The sequence below is a fragment of the Mobula hypostoma genome, chromosome 25 (assembly GCF_963921235.1).
Source record: "Mobula hypostoma chromosome 25, sMobHyp1.1, whole genome shotgun sequence".
NCBI lineage: Eukaryota > Metazoa > Chordata > Chondrichthyes > Myliobatiformes > Myliobatidae > Mobula > Mobula hypostoma.
The window spans coordinates 33,372,518-33,387,952 of NC_086121.1; the positions used below are offsets into that span (position 1 = coordinate 33,372,518).

A 15,435-nucleotide genomic window follows, 5' to 3' on the forward strand; every position below is an offset into this window, starting at 1 on the left:
TACTTTCTTCTATAGATGCTGCCTGGCCTGCTAAGTTCCTCCAGCATTTTGTGTCTGTTACTCTCATTCCCTCAAGACAGGTTTTAAATATTTTGTTTACAAAAGATCAGTGGCAACGTCACCACCATTACTAAGAGCAGTTTTTAATTCCAGTTTTATTTAAAAATAACAACTGACATGGTGAAATTAGAACTGTATCAATAACCCAACTCTCTGGAAACAAATCTAATAACTTAAGTCATTCAAGAGTCCCAGTCCAAAGAATTACTCTCATTAATTAGATGAATTTGATTAATTAATCAGAACTTTCCTGTTGTATTGTTGGCATGTGTCAAATTACAGTCTTCTACAGATGTTTAACTTGATTCTTTCCCTGCATTACCACTAATATAGCAACACAGATTCCCTAAAAATCACCTTGAAAATTCTTGGAGAATCTTGGCAATCTTTTTACTAGCTTAATCTTTCACTGGATGGATGGCAGTTATCTTGAAAATCCTCAGCAGCAACAGCGTGTATGAGTTTCTATCTGCCATCAGCCTTGAAGGATCACAGACACACATGCTTTCCTATTGATCTGTGCTTCTGCCAGAGATTGGGACTTGAGCACCATCTCCTTGCCCAGCTGCAGATAAATTAAGGTATCCAGACATACAATCACTTTCAAACAGTTGTGCTACCTATATAAAACAAACAGACTTACGCTAGAAGGGCTTGCACAAAGCTATTTTGATAGCTGCATTCCTTTTCTTTACATCTAAGCTGGCATTGCCTGTCCTAAGATTTTACTACTGGGCAATTAATATCCGATACTTAATATTTTGGACACAAGATTAGAATATAACTCCAAGCCCACATTGGGTAAACCTTGAAGGCCACTCTGTACAAGGGTTTTCTTTAGCCTCCATTTTAGGAACTTCATTGCCTTTTGCACCATCTAAAATGAATAAACAAATTTTCAACCCTATAGTTAAACATACATTGTGAATATGGTTTCAATTTTGTAAATTTTTTGGCCTGAATGAATTTATGTTATCAAGTCCTATTATATCTAATTTCTTTTTCCAACCTTCGGTAATGGACCAAGCCTTTTTGATATGGAAAACGAAAGGCATAATATGTTTTCGTTATTTATTTTTGGATAACTGCTTTATATCTTTTGAGCAGTTATCTGAGAAATTTGATTTGCCTAGATCACATTTTTTTAGATACTTACAAATAAGAAATTTTTTAAATATTACGTTGCCTACCTTTCCGATTTCCAATCCTTCTGGCACTCTTGATAAAATTTTAGGTTTTAATCTTTTGCAGAAGGGATTAATAGCAATAATTTATGATATAATTATGAAATTACAGCCAGATATATCTGATAAAATTAAAAATGAATGGGAAAGGGAACTTCAACTTTCTCTACCTACACAGAAATGGGATAAAATTTTTCATTTAGTTAGTACTTCTTCTATATGTGCTGAGCATACTTTAACACAATTTAAAGTAGTACACAGAGCTCTTATGTCCAAAGATAAACTAGCTCGTTTTCATTCCCATATAAACCCTACCTGTGATAGATGTCACTCTGAAGTGGCTTCTTTAACTCATATGTTTTGGTCCTGTCCTCTTTTGGAAAAATATTGGAAAGACATCTTTGATATTATTTCAACAGTTCTATGCTCCGATTTAAAACCCCATCCTATTATGGCAATCTTTGGGTTGCCAATGGTAGAACATAGATCTTCGTCTTCTTCAGCCTGTCGAATGATAGCTTTTGTTACTTTAATGGCGAGAAGATCTATTTTGTTGAACTGGAAGGAAACTAATCCTCCAACTACATTCCAATGGTTTTCTCAAACCATATTAAGTTTAAATTTAGAAAAAATTAGAAGTGATATTTTTGACCCTTCGGTTAAATTTGAAGAAACTTGGAAACCTTTTATGCAACATTTTCATATGATGTAATCTGACCTTTCCGAATCTTTTTTCTAAACTTAAATTATATGATGAGAGGAGCGGGGTTAACGACATTATTGAACGTGTCCGATACAAGCTGTTGGTCTAGCCCTGTTTTGTTTTCTTTTCTTGGTTTTTTTTTAACCTTTTTCTTTTGGGGTTTTTTTTGTTTATATATTTTTTTTCTTTTTATTTCTTTTTTAATGTTTAATCTTATTATGAGTTTGGAAGTCTTTTATATCTATGTTACTTAAAATTCATTTTATATATGCTGATGAACATTTTTTCAATCTCTTTGTACCAACTTTGTTATTGAGTTTATAATTTTGAAAAATTAATAAAAAGGTTTAAAAAGGAACATCCAAGCCAATACCGTATATCACTTGCTCATCCACAGCTCTTCAATTAAACTTCCAAATAGCTTGAAGGGAAAGTCAGGTCTAGCACAAGGACAAAAGTTCCTTTTGGTATGGTCAAGTTCTTTTTATTGACCACAAATCTTTTGCAAGGAATAGTCCAGTAATTTGCTTTAAATTGTGTTTAACTAAATGAAAATACTGTTCTTTAACATTATTAAAAGCAGGAGAGGGAGAGTGAATTAGATGGTTCATACAGATTAGATGAATTGCCTGTTTCATTGACCCAACATTCTATGCATCTGGATCCCAAATAGCCTCAACCTTCATTCAAAACCTGAATGCACTTAAAACATGAAAAACACTTGCCCTTTTCTCAGTGAGAATACCCAATCCACATTTGTAATATCCCTTTGAGTTCTGAAATGGACTTTGAATGCCACTGCTTAGACCAATTCAAGATAATGAATACAGCCCCTTTGCTATCCATGAATGTTTTCCAACAACAAATCTTCTGTGCAAACAGTTAGTGCCCTTTTCATTTACATAATAAAAGCTAAACTCAGGACATCCTCCCCCTGCCACAGTGTTAGTTAGCTCACCAGTGGTGACTAAAATAGCTGCACCTAAACTCAATTTTGACTTGCCCACCAGTATTATAATTCCTACTGTTTAACACCCAAGAGCTAAAATCCATCCCAATTTGCACACTGAAAATGTTATATTACTAACTTTCATCAACCTCTTTCCTTCTTCACAATTCACTCAGTGTTAGTAGCTCTTTAGATACAAAACAGAAATTATGAACTAGATTAAAAAGTAATATAGAACTGCATTCTTCGGCTTATTCAAGCAATTCTAGTTACAAGGTTTTATAATCCAAGTAGCTATACAACAAAATCTCATATGGAGATAGCTAGCAAGTTTTCAGTATTCTATATAGCCTTTTATCAATAAAGCACTTGGTAAATATCCAATAATTTAATGTTTATTCCATCTTGAAGCAATGTCAGGATTCAGCATCCCTAGAAAGGTAGACATTTCTCCTGCCAGTCACTTTTCTTGGATTAAGAGGTTTGTGGCAGCTGTCCAGATGCAGACAGCAAATTGACAACTATAAAAACCTCATCCAGGCCATCCTTAAGTCCCACACCAAGAATGTCTTCATTATCTTTCAGTTAAAATCCTTGACAATTAGAATCCTTTGAAACCTTTGAAAAGAGCTACAAACATAATACACAACACACTTACACATTCAAATTTAGGATATTGAAGCCAAAAAAAACGCCTTCTTTTTGGTCAACAAGCTCCAATTCAGTTGAATGGGCAAACAGCTATACAAGATTATGCAGGGTACAGATAAGATCTTTTTCCACTGAGGTTGGGTGAGACTAGAACTAGAGAATTTAAGTTACGGGTGAAATATTTAAGGGGAAAACCTGAGGAGGAACTTTGTCACACACAAGTTGGTGTGAGTGTGTTCAACTGCCAGCTGAAGTGAGGGGATACGGGTTCGATTGTAACATTTAAGTTTGAATAAATACATGGATGGAAGGGGTATAGAGGGCTACAGACCATGTGCTGGCAATTCAACAAGGCAGAATAATAAGTTTGGCATGGACTTGAGGGCCCTCTTCTGCCTGTATGACTCTGTTGTTCTCTGCACAGGGGGGAAAAAACCTGCCCTTTGATAAGTATACAGAAGCACCAGGAAAGCACTAAATGGATCCTGCTTGACAATGGACTATTCAATTTTTTTTAAATGAGGAAATTAAATCTGTTTCCATTTGCAAACAAGAGGCTAAAAGGTAATGCATCAACTTACCCCAGGGTGTAACACTGTTTTATTAAACTGTAAGAAATTTCCTGAACACTAGCTTAAGATTTGCTGCACTATTACTTGTCATGCAATTTACACCAAATGGGTTATAAATAATATATTCAGATGACAATTATATTAAAAACATTTAAAATAAATTCCAACTCTCCACAGGTCAATATGGACAGAAATCTTCTATCCCATGCCAGAGTTGGTGGGAAAATAGGAGAGAGGAAAGAGGCCTATTTTTAATTAGATATCCTCCTTGGATTTAATATTTGTGCAAAAATGCTCACTGATCCCCGAGGATTTGCCTGTCACTGCAGGGTTTCACTTACCTTCATGACATTGTCTACATTGAAGCCACTATTGTCTGCGCCCAGCTCCTTCAGTAAACGCTCCACCAATTCAATCTGATTTATTACCAAGCGGACTGGAACTTGTGGTTTCAGAGGCTGCATTAACTGGGGTGGGATAATATGAAGTGGCCGTACTTCTTTCAGCAGTGCCATTTCCTGTGAAGGAGAACATGTTTTTTCCCCAATATTGTTGCTTACTTTCATAAATATCAAAGCTGTCTTATCAAGGACAGCACATTTAGTCACTTATTACATAAGTTGGCATTAATAAATTAGAAACTGCAAATAATATTTTTACAGTTATGGGTTCTTATAATATTAGTACTGCTCAACTATACTTTATATCTAGCACCATCATTTCACCACTGAAAATGTACAAACTTGCTATTTCTAAATCATAACCTGAAATGACATTTTTCATAAAGGTAAGGATTTCTCGGTTCCACCGGACCAAACAACTAATAGCTCCCAGACCTATTCTTAGCCTTTTTGAATATGGTTTGGTAATAACATCTCCTCCTCAAACAGTATAGCTGCACCACAAGGTTGTGTGCTTAGCCACCTACTCTACTTGCTTTTTACCTATGATTGTATGACTAAGTACCACTCCAATGCCATATTTAAGTTTGCTAATAACACCACTGTTAATGGCTGAATCAAAGGTGGTGACAAATTGGTACAGAAGAGACTGAAAATCTGGATGAATGGTGCCATAACAGCAACCTCTCACTCATCAGCAAAACCGAAGAACTGATTATTGACTACAGGAGGAAGAAGCTGGAAGTCCATAAGCCAGTCCTCATTAGAACATCGGAGGCAACTTTAAATTTTTTGCCATTATCATGTCAGAGGATCTGTACTGGGACCAGCAGAAAGTACCATCACAAGGCATGAAGGCACCTCTACTTTCTAAGAAATGTGCGCAGATTTGGTATGTCATCTGGAACTTTGACAATCTTCTATAGCACAGTGGAGAGTATCCTGACTGGTTGCATAACAGCCAGGTATGAAAACACCGATGCCCAAGAACATAAAGCTCAAAAAAATTGGTGGATACAGCCCAGTCCATCACAGGTAAAACCCTCCCCATCATTGAGCACATCTACAAATGCTGCCACAAATAAGCAACATACATCATCAAGGATCCCTACCATCCAGGCCATCATTTCTTCTCGCTGCTGCATCAGAAAGGAGGTACAGAAGCCTTACCTCCCATGCCACCAGGTTCAGGAACAGTTATTACCCTCAACCATTAGACTCTTGAAGCAGCATGTCTAACTTCACTCACCTCAATTCTGAACTGACTGCGCAACCTACGGACTCACTTTCAAAGACTCGACACTCATGTTCTCAGTATTATTTGTCTACTTTTCTTATTTGCAGTTTGTCTTCTTTTGCACATTGGTTGCCAGTCTTTGTATATAGTTTTTCATTGATAATATAGCATTTCTTTATTTCTCTGCAAGAAATGAATCTCTGGCATGTGCATTGATTATAAATTTACTTTGAACTTAGTGTACTTCAGAGTGACAGAAGATGCCATTATTTCCTTAGGCAGCATGGGAGTGGTACATTACTAATTTGTGTTGGTGCATTATAACAAACTGGTGTATGGAAGCCTAGGGCTCAGCTATGGGTCAATGGGACTAGGCAGAATAATTGTTTAGTGTGAGCAAGATGGGTTGGAAGACCTGTTTCTATGCCGAGGTGCTCTATGATTCTAAACGTCATCATACCGCACAGCAACAGGTCCTGCGGCACACTGAGTTCACACCAACTATCAAGTGCACATTTATACGAACACTATTTTCTTTTCCCTACATTCTCATTAATTTAGAATTGGGATAATTTACAATGGCCAATTTGCCTAACCCACACTTCCTTGGAATCGGGAAGAAACTTGAACATCTGGAAGATATTCGTATGATCACAAGGGCAATCTGCACCATTTTGCAGGCCAGTTTTGAAACCATGTCACTGAAGACGCTCTACTAGCTGCACAACTTTGCCATCCTAACTGTGTTAATGTGATTTGGATAGCACCAAAGTTAGAGTTTTCTTATAATCTCTTTTACAAAAAAAGGCAGAAGAAGAGTACTGCTGAAATCCTCCAGTCAAATGTGCAATTTGGGCAAAGCACATAAAAGCTTCTTCATGTTAAGGGTCTATGCAACTTTTTTTTTCCCCAATAACTGAGGGCGACAACCCCCCACCCCCCCATACCCCATACCCCAAACACAGCCCATGTTCATTTGCCAGCCAAAGATGATTTTGGCTGCTTATGAATATGCAATTTCAAAGCTTTGACATATAGTCAAATAATCCCAAATAAGTTGATATGCACCTTCATCATTTAAAAAGCATGACAACAATTCAAAGTTAATCACTGGCAACACACAAGCCTTTTCTTCATAGCTACAGTACATTAGATAAGAAAGACACAAAGTGTAAATTAAAGAACATCTGTCTCAAAGACATTTCACTACTACCTGAAGAAATGATCAATGTGGCTGTACAAATGCAGCCCTGAAGTTGCTAAACAGTCAGTAAAATCAAACCAATCAGGATCCCTACCCAGAATTCTGTTAATATAGTTAAGGCAGGTGGTAATTGGCTAGACACTTTGTTTCATCTTTCAATCAGAACTCTCAAGTGCATTCCTACCAAAGTTACTTCACTGTGCTTCCACAATCAATATAGCTATCTATTCCATCAATGGAACAAGACCAGAAGTTACCAGTTACCAACAAATAAATTGGTATATATGAAAATAAAAACAGTAAGTGCAGCACCGTAGAGTAACCAGCAACTGGGTTCAATTCTCCCCATGACTTTGCAGGTTTCCTCCAGGTGCTCTGGCTTCCTCCTACATTCCAAAGACATACCAGTTGGTAGGTAGGTTAATTGGTCATTGTAAATTGTCCCACGATTAGGCTAGGATTAAATCAGGGGATTGCTGGGTCGCATGGCACTCTACGTCAATAAATACATTTACAGTAGCACAAACATCTGAGAAGAAAAGAATCAACATTTCAAATAAATGGCATGTTAGAACTGGGGAAAATTAGATATAAATATCACGTTTGAGGGGAAAATCTTTAAGTGGTAACCAAAAGAGACCAAGGAAGGCAAGCTGTGGTGTTGGTAGCTGAGAGAGGGTGGTAATTACTTCTGAAAATCAGTTGTTATTATTAAGGGTGAAGAGGAAAACAAAACTGAAAGAAAATTGTGCGTATAAAAGCAAGTGTCAGTAATTAACTCATCAAAAATAAAAAGGAAAACAGAACAAAACTAACCACCAAACACCATCTAGTGGATTCTGGTTAATTGAGTCACTGGTTAACCAAGATACCCACTTACTTGGGACAAAAACCTAATCAAGAAAATAGCAAAGATTCCCTTGATTATTTGGTACACTATACCACTTAATTGGGACAGAACACTGTTACCAAATAGTTTCTAACTAGCATCAGTCGTGTGCACTTTTGTGGCCATTAAGACACATCATATTTATTGTGTACAGTTTTTAAATAACATCAGTTGCACGTGTTCAAAATCAGTGATTTTTGTCACTGAGAGCTGGCAAGAAATAAGCGGTTATGAAAAATCAGATCTAACTATTTTGCCCGCGACATCTTCAAGCATTCAGGATTGGAGATGCCAGGAACTGAATGAAAATTAAACGATTTCACTATTTCCTAACCAGTAAGGAATTATGAAGAATTTACTGATATTGTTCATTTACAGTCAATGAAAAGAACATGGCAGCATACACTGGATGAATTCCTCCATGGATAACTACAAGGAAATAATAGTTTTATAGTAGTAGTATAATAATTTGTTCTGTATTTCATTTAAGCACATAAATTGTTACTCAGTAAAAACAAACTGCAGTAGCATCTGCACCTGCACTCTGGCAGAAAGCTTTGGAGCAGGTGCTGCACGGCTGTCCAGGCACTCAGTGTTACCTGTATAACATCAATGTTACTGGTAAGGAGGACAAGGAACATCTCCAAAGTCTCAAATCAGTGTTAAGAGGATTAAAATATTATGGGCACAGAGCATGATGCAATAAGTATGAATTCATTAAACCAAGCATCACTTACTGTGGTCACACCATTGATGCACAATGATTACACAAGTGTGTTGAGAAAATTCAAACAGTGATGAATGGCCCAAGGCCAAAGGACATTTAAAGTTCAAAGTACATTTATCGTCAAAGTATGTATACATGAAACAACCTTGAGATTCGTCTCCTTACAGGCAGCCACGAAACAAGAAACCTCAAAAGAACCCATTTAAAAAACCATCAAACGCCTAATGTGCAAAGGGAGGGAAAAAATCATGCAAACAATAAAAATAAGCAAATAGTTTCAGAAATTAAGTTTTATGAAAGACACAAAGCCAGGAATCACTGCAGACGAAAAATGCCACCGCCTCAGTTCAGCACAGAGTTGAGTAACAGCATGAGCGGCAAGCAGAACTGGCCCTTGCCTCACCTCCTGTCCTGACACCATGACCTTTTCAATCTGGCCTAGTGTTTAAATTGTCCAAACATCGGTCACTCCTCATTTTCGAACTGCTCTGGGGCCTGAACCCCTCTGCCACAATTCAGCCCGGCACTTAAATTGATCTGACATCGGGACTTCCCTCACTCTTTGGGATGCCACGACTCTGCCTTGACAATGCTTCAACCCACTCCACCTTTGCTTGCTTTGACCATGCCTTACCTGCGCCTCTGTCATTGCTTTCCTTGACCATTTCTTCCTCTGCTTGCTTCTCAATTGTTAGAGTTGATCTTATTAATGAAGTGTTATTAGTAAGGTATTTAATAGTTTTTCTTGCTGCCAGTTAGTTGTCCCTGGGCATCACCAGCAACATCTTAAACCAGAATCACAATTTTTGGTCCTTTTTAAGATTTGTCAATTACTTATTCAAGTTCCTGTCAAACCTGGCTACTGTGCTCCACCCCTTGAACCCTTTTCGACAGATCAAGAAGAAATGGCAATGGACTAAACAATGTGAGGTGGCTTTACAAAAGGTAAAGGAAATAACTGAAAAATTTACAAAAAAGGGCACACTACTTGACATATTCTCCCTGATGCAAATCTAAAGTCTCCCTATTACAGGACAGATCATCCAAAGAGAAACCAGAAAAGACTCCACACTGTGTCAGGTCTACATGGCCACTCAAAATGGCTGGAATGAGCAGCAGAAATTCCAGTTTTTCCATTTTTACTAGCACAGGGATGAACTTGCCCTTGATGAAGGTTGCTTTTTGTTGGGATTGAGAGATGTTGTACCATCCAAGCTGAAAGTTACAAGTGTTGGAAGAACTACATGCTGGTCTTTGAGCACTGTCAAAATGAAGGGGTTTGCTCTAAGCTTTGTCTTGTGGCCTAGGATAGATCAGCAGATTCAGCAGCTTGCCGTGTCCTGTTTGGGTTGCCAAGGCACCCAGAAGATGCCAAGAGCAGCACCTCTGCATCCCTGGGAATAGCCTCCATTGCCCTGGCAGAGTCAACTGTTAGAGAAGAAAGGTGTCCGAACCACTTTGTACTGTCCCATAGTCAACTCCTTCAATCACCATGGAGGAGGTCCCAAAACCTGAGGTTGCTTCACAGCCACAAGCCTCATCTGCCAAGCAGAGTGAACCAATCTCCGCCCCCACCCGACTTGTAGTATTTGTACTATGTAGTATAAACACATGTATTTTATTTATAAACCAAATACACACATTGACTAGAGAGCAAAACATAACATATTTGAGTTGAGATGCATTATATATTGAGATTTTCCCGCTGTCCTGTGTTTTTCTTTCGATTAGTTTTGGAGTTACAAAACATAACAAGAGGTACCCAATAGAGTAGCAAAAAAAAAAACCATCATTGCTGATTCTGCAGCTACTGGTGAATTGGTAATAATATAAATATAAAACCAGATGGACAAAAGGCATGCAGGAGATCAATTTCAGCAAGTGCATCAACAACTCACAACACCTCAAAGAGGATGCAAGTCAATAGATTGTCAATTTGAGACTTCATCGTGTCTACAATTATTACTGCCATTGTTATTTGGGTTGCAGCATGAGCAGCATTCGGAGTTGAGCAAATCAACCACGGGGGGAGAAAAAACCAGTGCAGGTTTGGGAGAAAACAATAAATGAAAAAGGAAATGAGACTTCCAAAATAGTTTTCTCCCCAAAAAGAGTAATGATAGGAGAGCAAAAGGATGTGGCAGGGCATGAGAAAAGAAATGCTAATATTAGTTAACATGACTACCAGCAGGTTTTGTGAAGTGGAGCGGGGGTGTCGGGTCGGACCTGGTGTGGGGAAGAACTCAGAAGGTGAATCTCATATATGATGTAGAGGGGAAGATAGCAAAACTATAGAAAGATGCCATATCTGGACATGGGGAAGAAAGAACGTTAGAAAAGGTCTGGATAATGAGATAGAAGTACAGAGAGCAAGAGAAGAGGCTGAACTGATGTCATTAATTTTACCGATAATGTATATAGAGTCAGAGTTACACAGCACAGAAAGCTCTTACCTGTGGTAGCCTCACTTATCTGCATTTGGACCCTATCCCTCTAAACCTTGCTATCCATGTACCTCTCCAAATATCTTCTAAACATGCAGCTGTAGCCACCTCTACAACTTACTCATTCCATATACCCACTAACCTGCAAGGAAAACCTGCCCCTCAGATTCCCCTTAAATCTTTTCCCTCTCACTTAAACTTGTATTTGCGAATTTTAGACTCCACTTACCTAGGAAAAAGACTAACTAGTAATCTATGCCCTTCCTGAGTTTATAAACCTCTTTTGCTCCAGGCCAAATAACCACAGCCTATCCCGTCTCTCCTATAATCAAGCTCTCCAGACCCCACAACATTTCTGTGAATCTTCCCTGCACCCTCTCCAAATTAATTGCATCCTTTTTATAGTTTGGCAACTAGAAATACTCAGTACTCCAAGTGTGGTCTTACCAATGTCTTAAATAACTGCAAGATGACATCCTAACTCCTGAGCTCAATGCTCCAGCCAAAGACGAAAATCTAATTCTTTTTCATGAACTGTCTACCTGTGTTGCCACCTCCAAAAACAATGCAAGTTCCCCTAGGTTTCTCTGTACAACAGTAGCACTGAAGGCTGGGCTGGACACTATATCCACCCTGGTTTAATTTTAAGTATAAATGAGGGGAAAATACTGAGGTAGTGTTCATGGGTTCTTGCCCATTCATAAATCAGACAGTGGACGGGAAGAAGCTGTTCCTGAAATATTGAGTGTCTTCTCTTCTCTCCTCAATGGTAGCAATATGAGGAGGACACATCCTGGGTGATGGATGCCGCCTCTTTGCTATAGCCAAGGTCTTCATTCTCCCTCAGAATCCCATGCACAAGTAGTCAGTGCTGTCCATCAATCTTATTTCTGTGCACATACCATTTCCAGCAATATAGCTTTTGACTGGAACAAACTAATTCAATTAATTATCTTCCGCAAATGTATGATTCATACTTGGTAATTGCTCTGAAATGTGGAAAAAAACATAAAATTCCTCCAAAACTAATAAACCCAGTAATAATAAACAGAATTCTCTGGTTGGCTTCTAATACGGCAATGTGCTATTTCTCTAAAGGTGTCACTCTATGGTAGTTAAGGCACAAGTATAACACGGACTCAAATGCTTACTTGTATGAAATTCATTGCAGCCACTCGAAGGTGTGTTGTCGCATCTCCAGTCTTGCTGAGGAGGATGGGTAATGTTTTCTCAACACAGTGTGCAATTTCCACTTTGCCAAGTTTGTGTTTAGGAGCATACTGTGTTATCAGCATTTTTAGCAACTTCAGAGAGGCTTGGAAAACCTAAGAAACGATATTAATAAAAATAACAAAGATTCTTAATCTGACAGCAAAAAAATCCCTAAAATTTGCTTGTTTAGAATATTTACAAAAACAATCATAGTGTTTTTAAACTGTGAATGGGCTTTAAGTATTTAAAAATGGTAGACAATTAAACTGGTCTATCATATACAATGGTGCGAGAAAGTTTGTGAACCCTGTAGAATTTTCTCAGTTTCAGAATAAATATGATCTAAAATGTGATCAGATCTTCACATTAAGTCCTAAAGCTAGATAAGGAAAACCCAATTAGATAAATAACACAGAAAATTATACTTGTTCATTTATTTATTTAGAAAAATGATCCAATATTACATGTATTTGTTGGAAAAAGTCTGTGAACCTCTGAGTAATGTCTTCTGAGATGAGATTGGAGATGTGGGTTATGGATGTCAGGCCCTATAAAACAGACACAAAGTCAGGTTACTGACAGAGCCTGCTTTTCTCAAAAAAGATCCGATTATGTGCACAATGCCTTGATCAAAACAACTTTCAGAGGACCTCAAAAAAAACTTGTAGAGATGCATTAAGCTGGTAAAGGCTACAAAAGCATGCCTAAAGGCAGGACTGTTCATCAGTCCACAATAAGAGAAATTAGTTTCCAAATCCAGGAAACTCAGTACTGTTGCTACTCTCCCTAGGAGTGGGGATCCTGCAAAGGTCACACCAAGAGCACAGCGTGCAATGCTGAAGGAGCTGAAAAAGAACCCAAGGGTAACAACAAAGGCCTGCAGAAATCTCTATAGCTTGCTAAAGTCTCTGTTCATTTGTCCACTACAAGAAAAACACTGAACAAGAATGGTGTTCATGGAAGGACACCACCGAGGAAACCACTGCTCCCCAAAAAGAAAACATTGCTGCACATCTCAAATTTGCAAAAAACCAGCTGAATGTTCCACAACAATTCTGGGACAATGTTCCATGGACAGATGAGACAAAAGTTAAAACTTTTTGGCAGAAATGCACATTGCTATATTTGGAAGAAAAAGGGCACTGCACACCAACACCAAAACATCATCCCAACTGTGAAGCATGGTGGAAGGAACATCACGGTTTGGGTTACTTTGCTGCCTCAGGACCTGAATAGGTTGCAATTGCTGAGAGAACAATGAATTCAAAATTGTATGAAGACACCTTACAGGAGCATGTCAGGGCAGCAGTCCGTCACCTCAAGCTTAGAGGGAGGTGAATAATGCAACAAGACAATGATCCGAAAGACGAGAGCAAATCAACAACAAAATTGTTTAAAAAGAAGAAAATTTATATTTTGGAATAGCTGAGTCAAAGTCCAGACCTTAACCCTATAGAAATGTTGTGGAAGGACCTGAAGCAAGCAGCTCATACAAGGAAGGCCATCGACATTCCAGGGTTGACGAAGTTTTGTAAGGAGAAATGGCCTAAAATTCTTTCAAACCGATGAGCAGGACTGATCAACAGTTACCAGAAACATTGGTTGAAGTTATTACTGTACAAGGGGATCACACAAGTTACTTAAAGCAGAGGTTCACATACTTTTTCCAACAAATACATGTAATATTGGCAACACACATCAAAGTTGCTGGTGAACGCAGCAGGCCAAGCAGCATCTGTAGGAAGAGGCGCAGTCGACGTTTCAGGCCGAGACCCTTCGTCAGGGCGTTCACCAGCAACTTTGATGCGTGTTGCTTGAATTTCCAGCATCTGCAGAATTCCTGTTGTTTGCATGTAATATTGGATCATTTTTCTCAATAAATAAATGAACTAAAAGGGTTTTTTCTGTTATATATTTAACTGAGTTCTGTTTATCTGGTTTTAGGACTTACATGAAGATCTGATTATATTTTAAGTCATATTTATGCAGAAATAGAGAAAATTCTACAGGATTTACAAACTTTCCAACATCACTGTATTTAAGATTCACCATAAAAGACATCCTTTAGTAAATTCACAAGTAGCAAGATGAAAATTAAAGGTCATTGAAAGAAATAGCCTATCTAAAATTAGATTAATGGCTTGGGGGGGGGGGGAATATCTAAAACTATCAAGTGTGGGATAATTAATTAATTATTATGGAGAGCAGTCAGACAATCTGGTCCCTCAAACCTGCTCAACTCTTCAACATAATCGTAGCTGGTCCACATGTCAGTTACATTTAGCTCCAAGATGTATCTGCCTTACCTCTAGAATACATGCAACACACTGGGAAAGGTTACACTGCTAATATAATGGTTTCTCTGTAGAAGCAGTGTTTGGGTTATGGTTAGAGATAACGGGTGCTTTGGAACGTAGCCATCCAATCAGAGGAGCTAGATTTTGTGTAGTGTGCCCACCACCAATGTGAGCTGGGGTCCTTTGTTCGGCAGGAGATGAAGAGAGAAGATGCTGGAGAGAACTGCCCATAGGATTCGACCCGGTAGGGGACTGTGATTCGATGGAGCAAGGTGGCAAAGTCGACTGAGGATCAGTGAATATGAACTTTGGGAAGAGTTGAGCTCCAACTTGTGCACATTTAAATGTTTAATTATAATGGGCCCTTCTTGTTTCTTGTTCTTTCTTTTCTTTACTAACCCATTTAGTTAAGATTCATAAATATAATTCCTTTAATCGTATGCAGCGTGCTGCTTATTATTTCTTGGCACTGAGTTGTAACCAGGGAGCAAATTACACAACATCCATACAAACCAGGTTTGGGGTGGGAGAGCCGTCTCAATCTCACGGGTTTGGCGGGACCAGAGTGTGCAATCCCTAGACTTACGCAGCCAAAGAAACCAGAGGGGTTTCATGCAGAATTCCAGAGATTCAGTACGATAAGAAAAACACTACTGCTTCCTTATCTTGTAATAATTTCCTCATTCCGGATACCTCCATTAGAAGAAGCATCTCAACATCTGCTTTGCCATGCCCTCTTAGGATCTGGTACCTTTCAATAAGATGAGCCCTCTTTATTGTAACAACCACAAGTCCAAGTTATTCTAAAAAAAAATGACAGTCTTCTCATCCCAGGAATTAAATTGATGGATCTTTTCAGGACCATCTCAAGTGCTGGCATGTTTTCCTGAAATAAGGGAACCAAA

The 15,435-nt window shown here is 38.4% G+C and overlaps 1 protein-coding gene across 8 annotated transcripts in view; it reads right to left on the reverse strand.

The window, feature by feature from the left end:
- cep104 (centrosomal protein 104) overlaps positions 1-15,435 on the reverse strand; it is a 130,976-nt gene that overhangs the window by 57,507 nt on the left and 58,034 nt on the right. For all 8 annotated transcript variants that reach the window (XM_063033289.1, XM_063033288.1, XM_063033282.1 and 5 more), the window contains 2 exons: positions 12,173-12,346; positions 4,461-4,637 (listed from right to left, as the gene is read on the reverse strand). In XM_063033289.1, the coding sequence (XP_062889359.1) occupies positions 4,461-4,637; positions 12,173-12,346 (351 nt within the window). The remainder of the gene's footprint in view (positions 1-4,460; positions 4,638-12,172; positions 12,347-15,435) is intronic.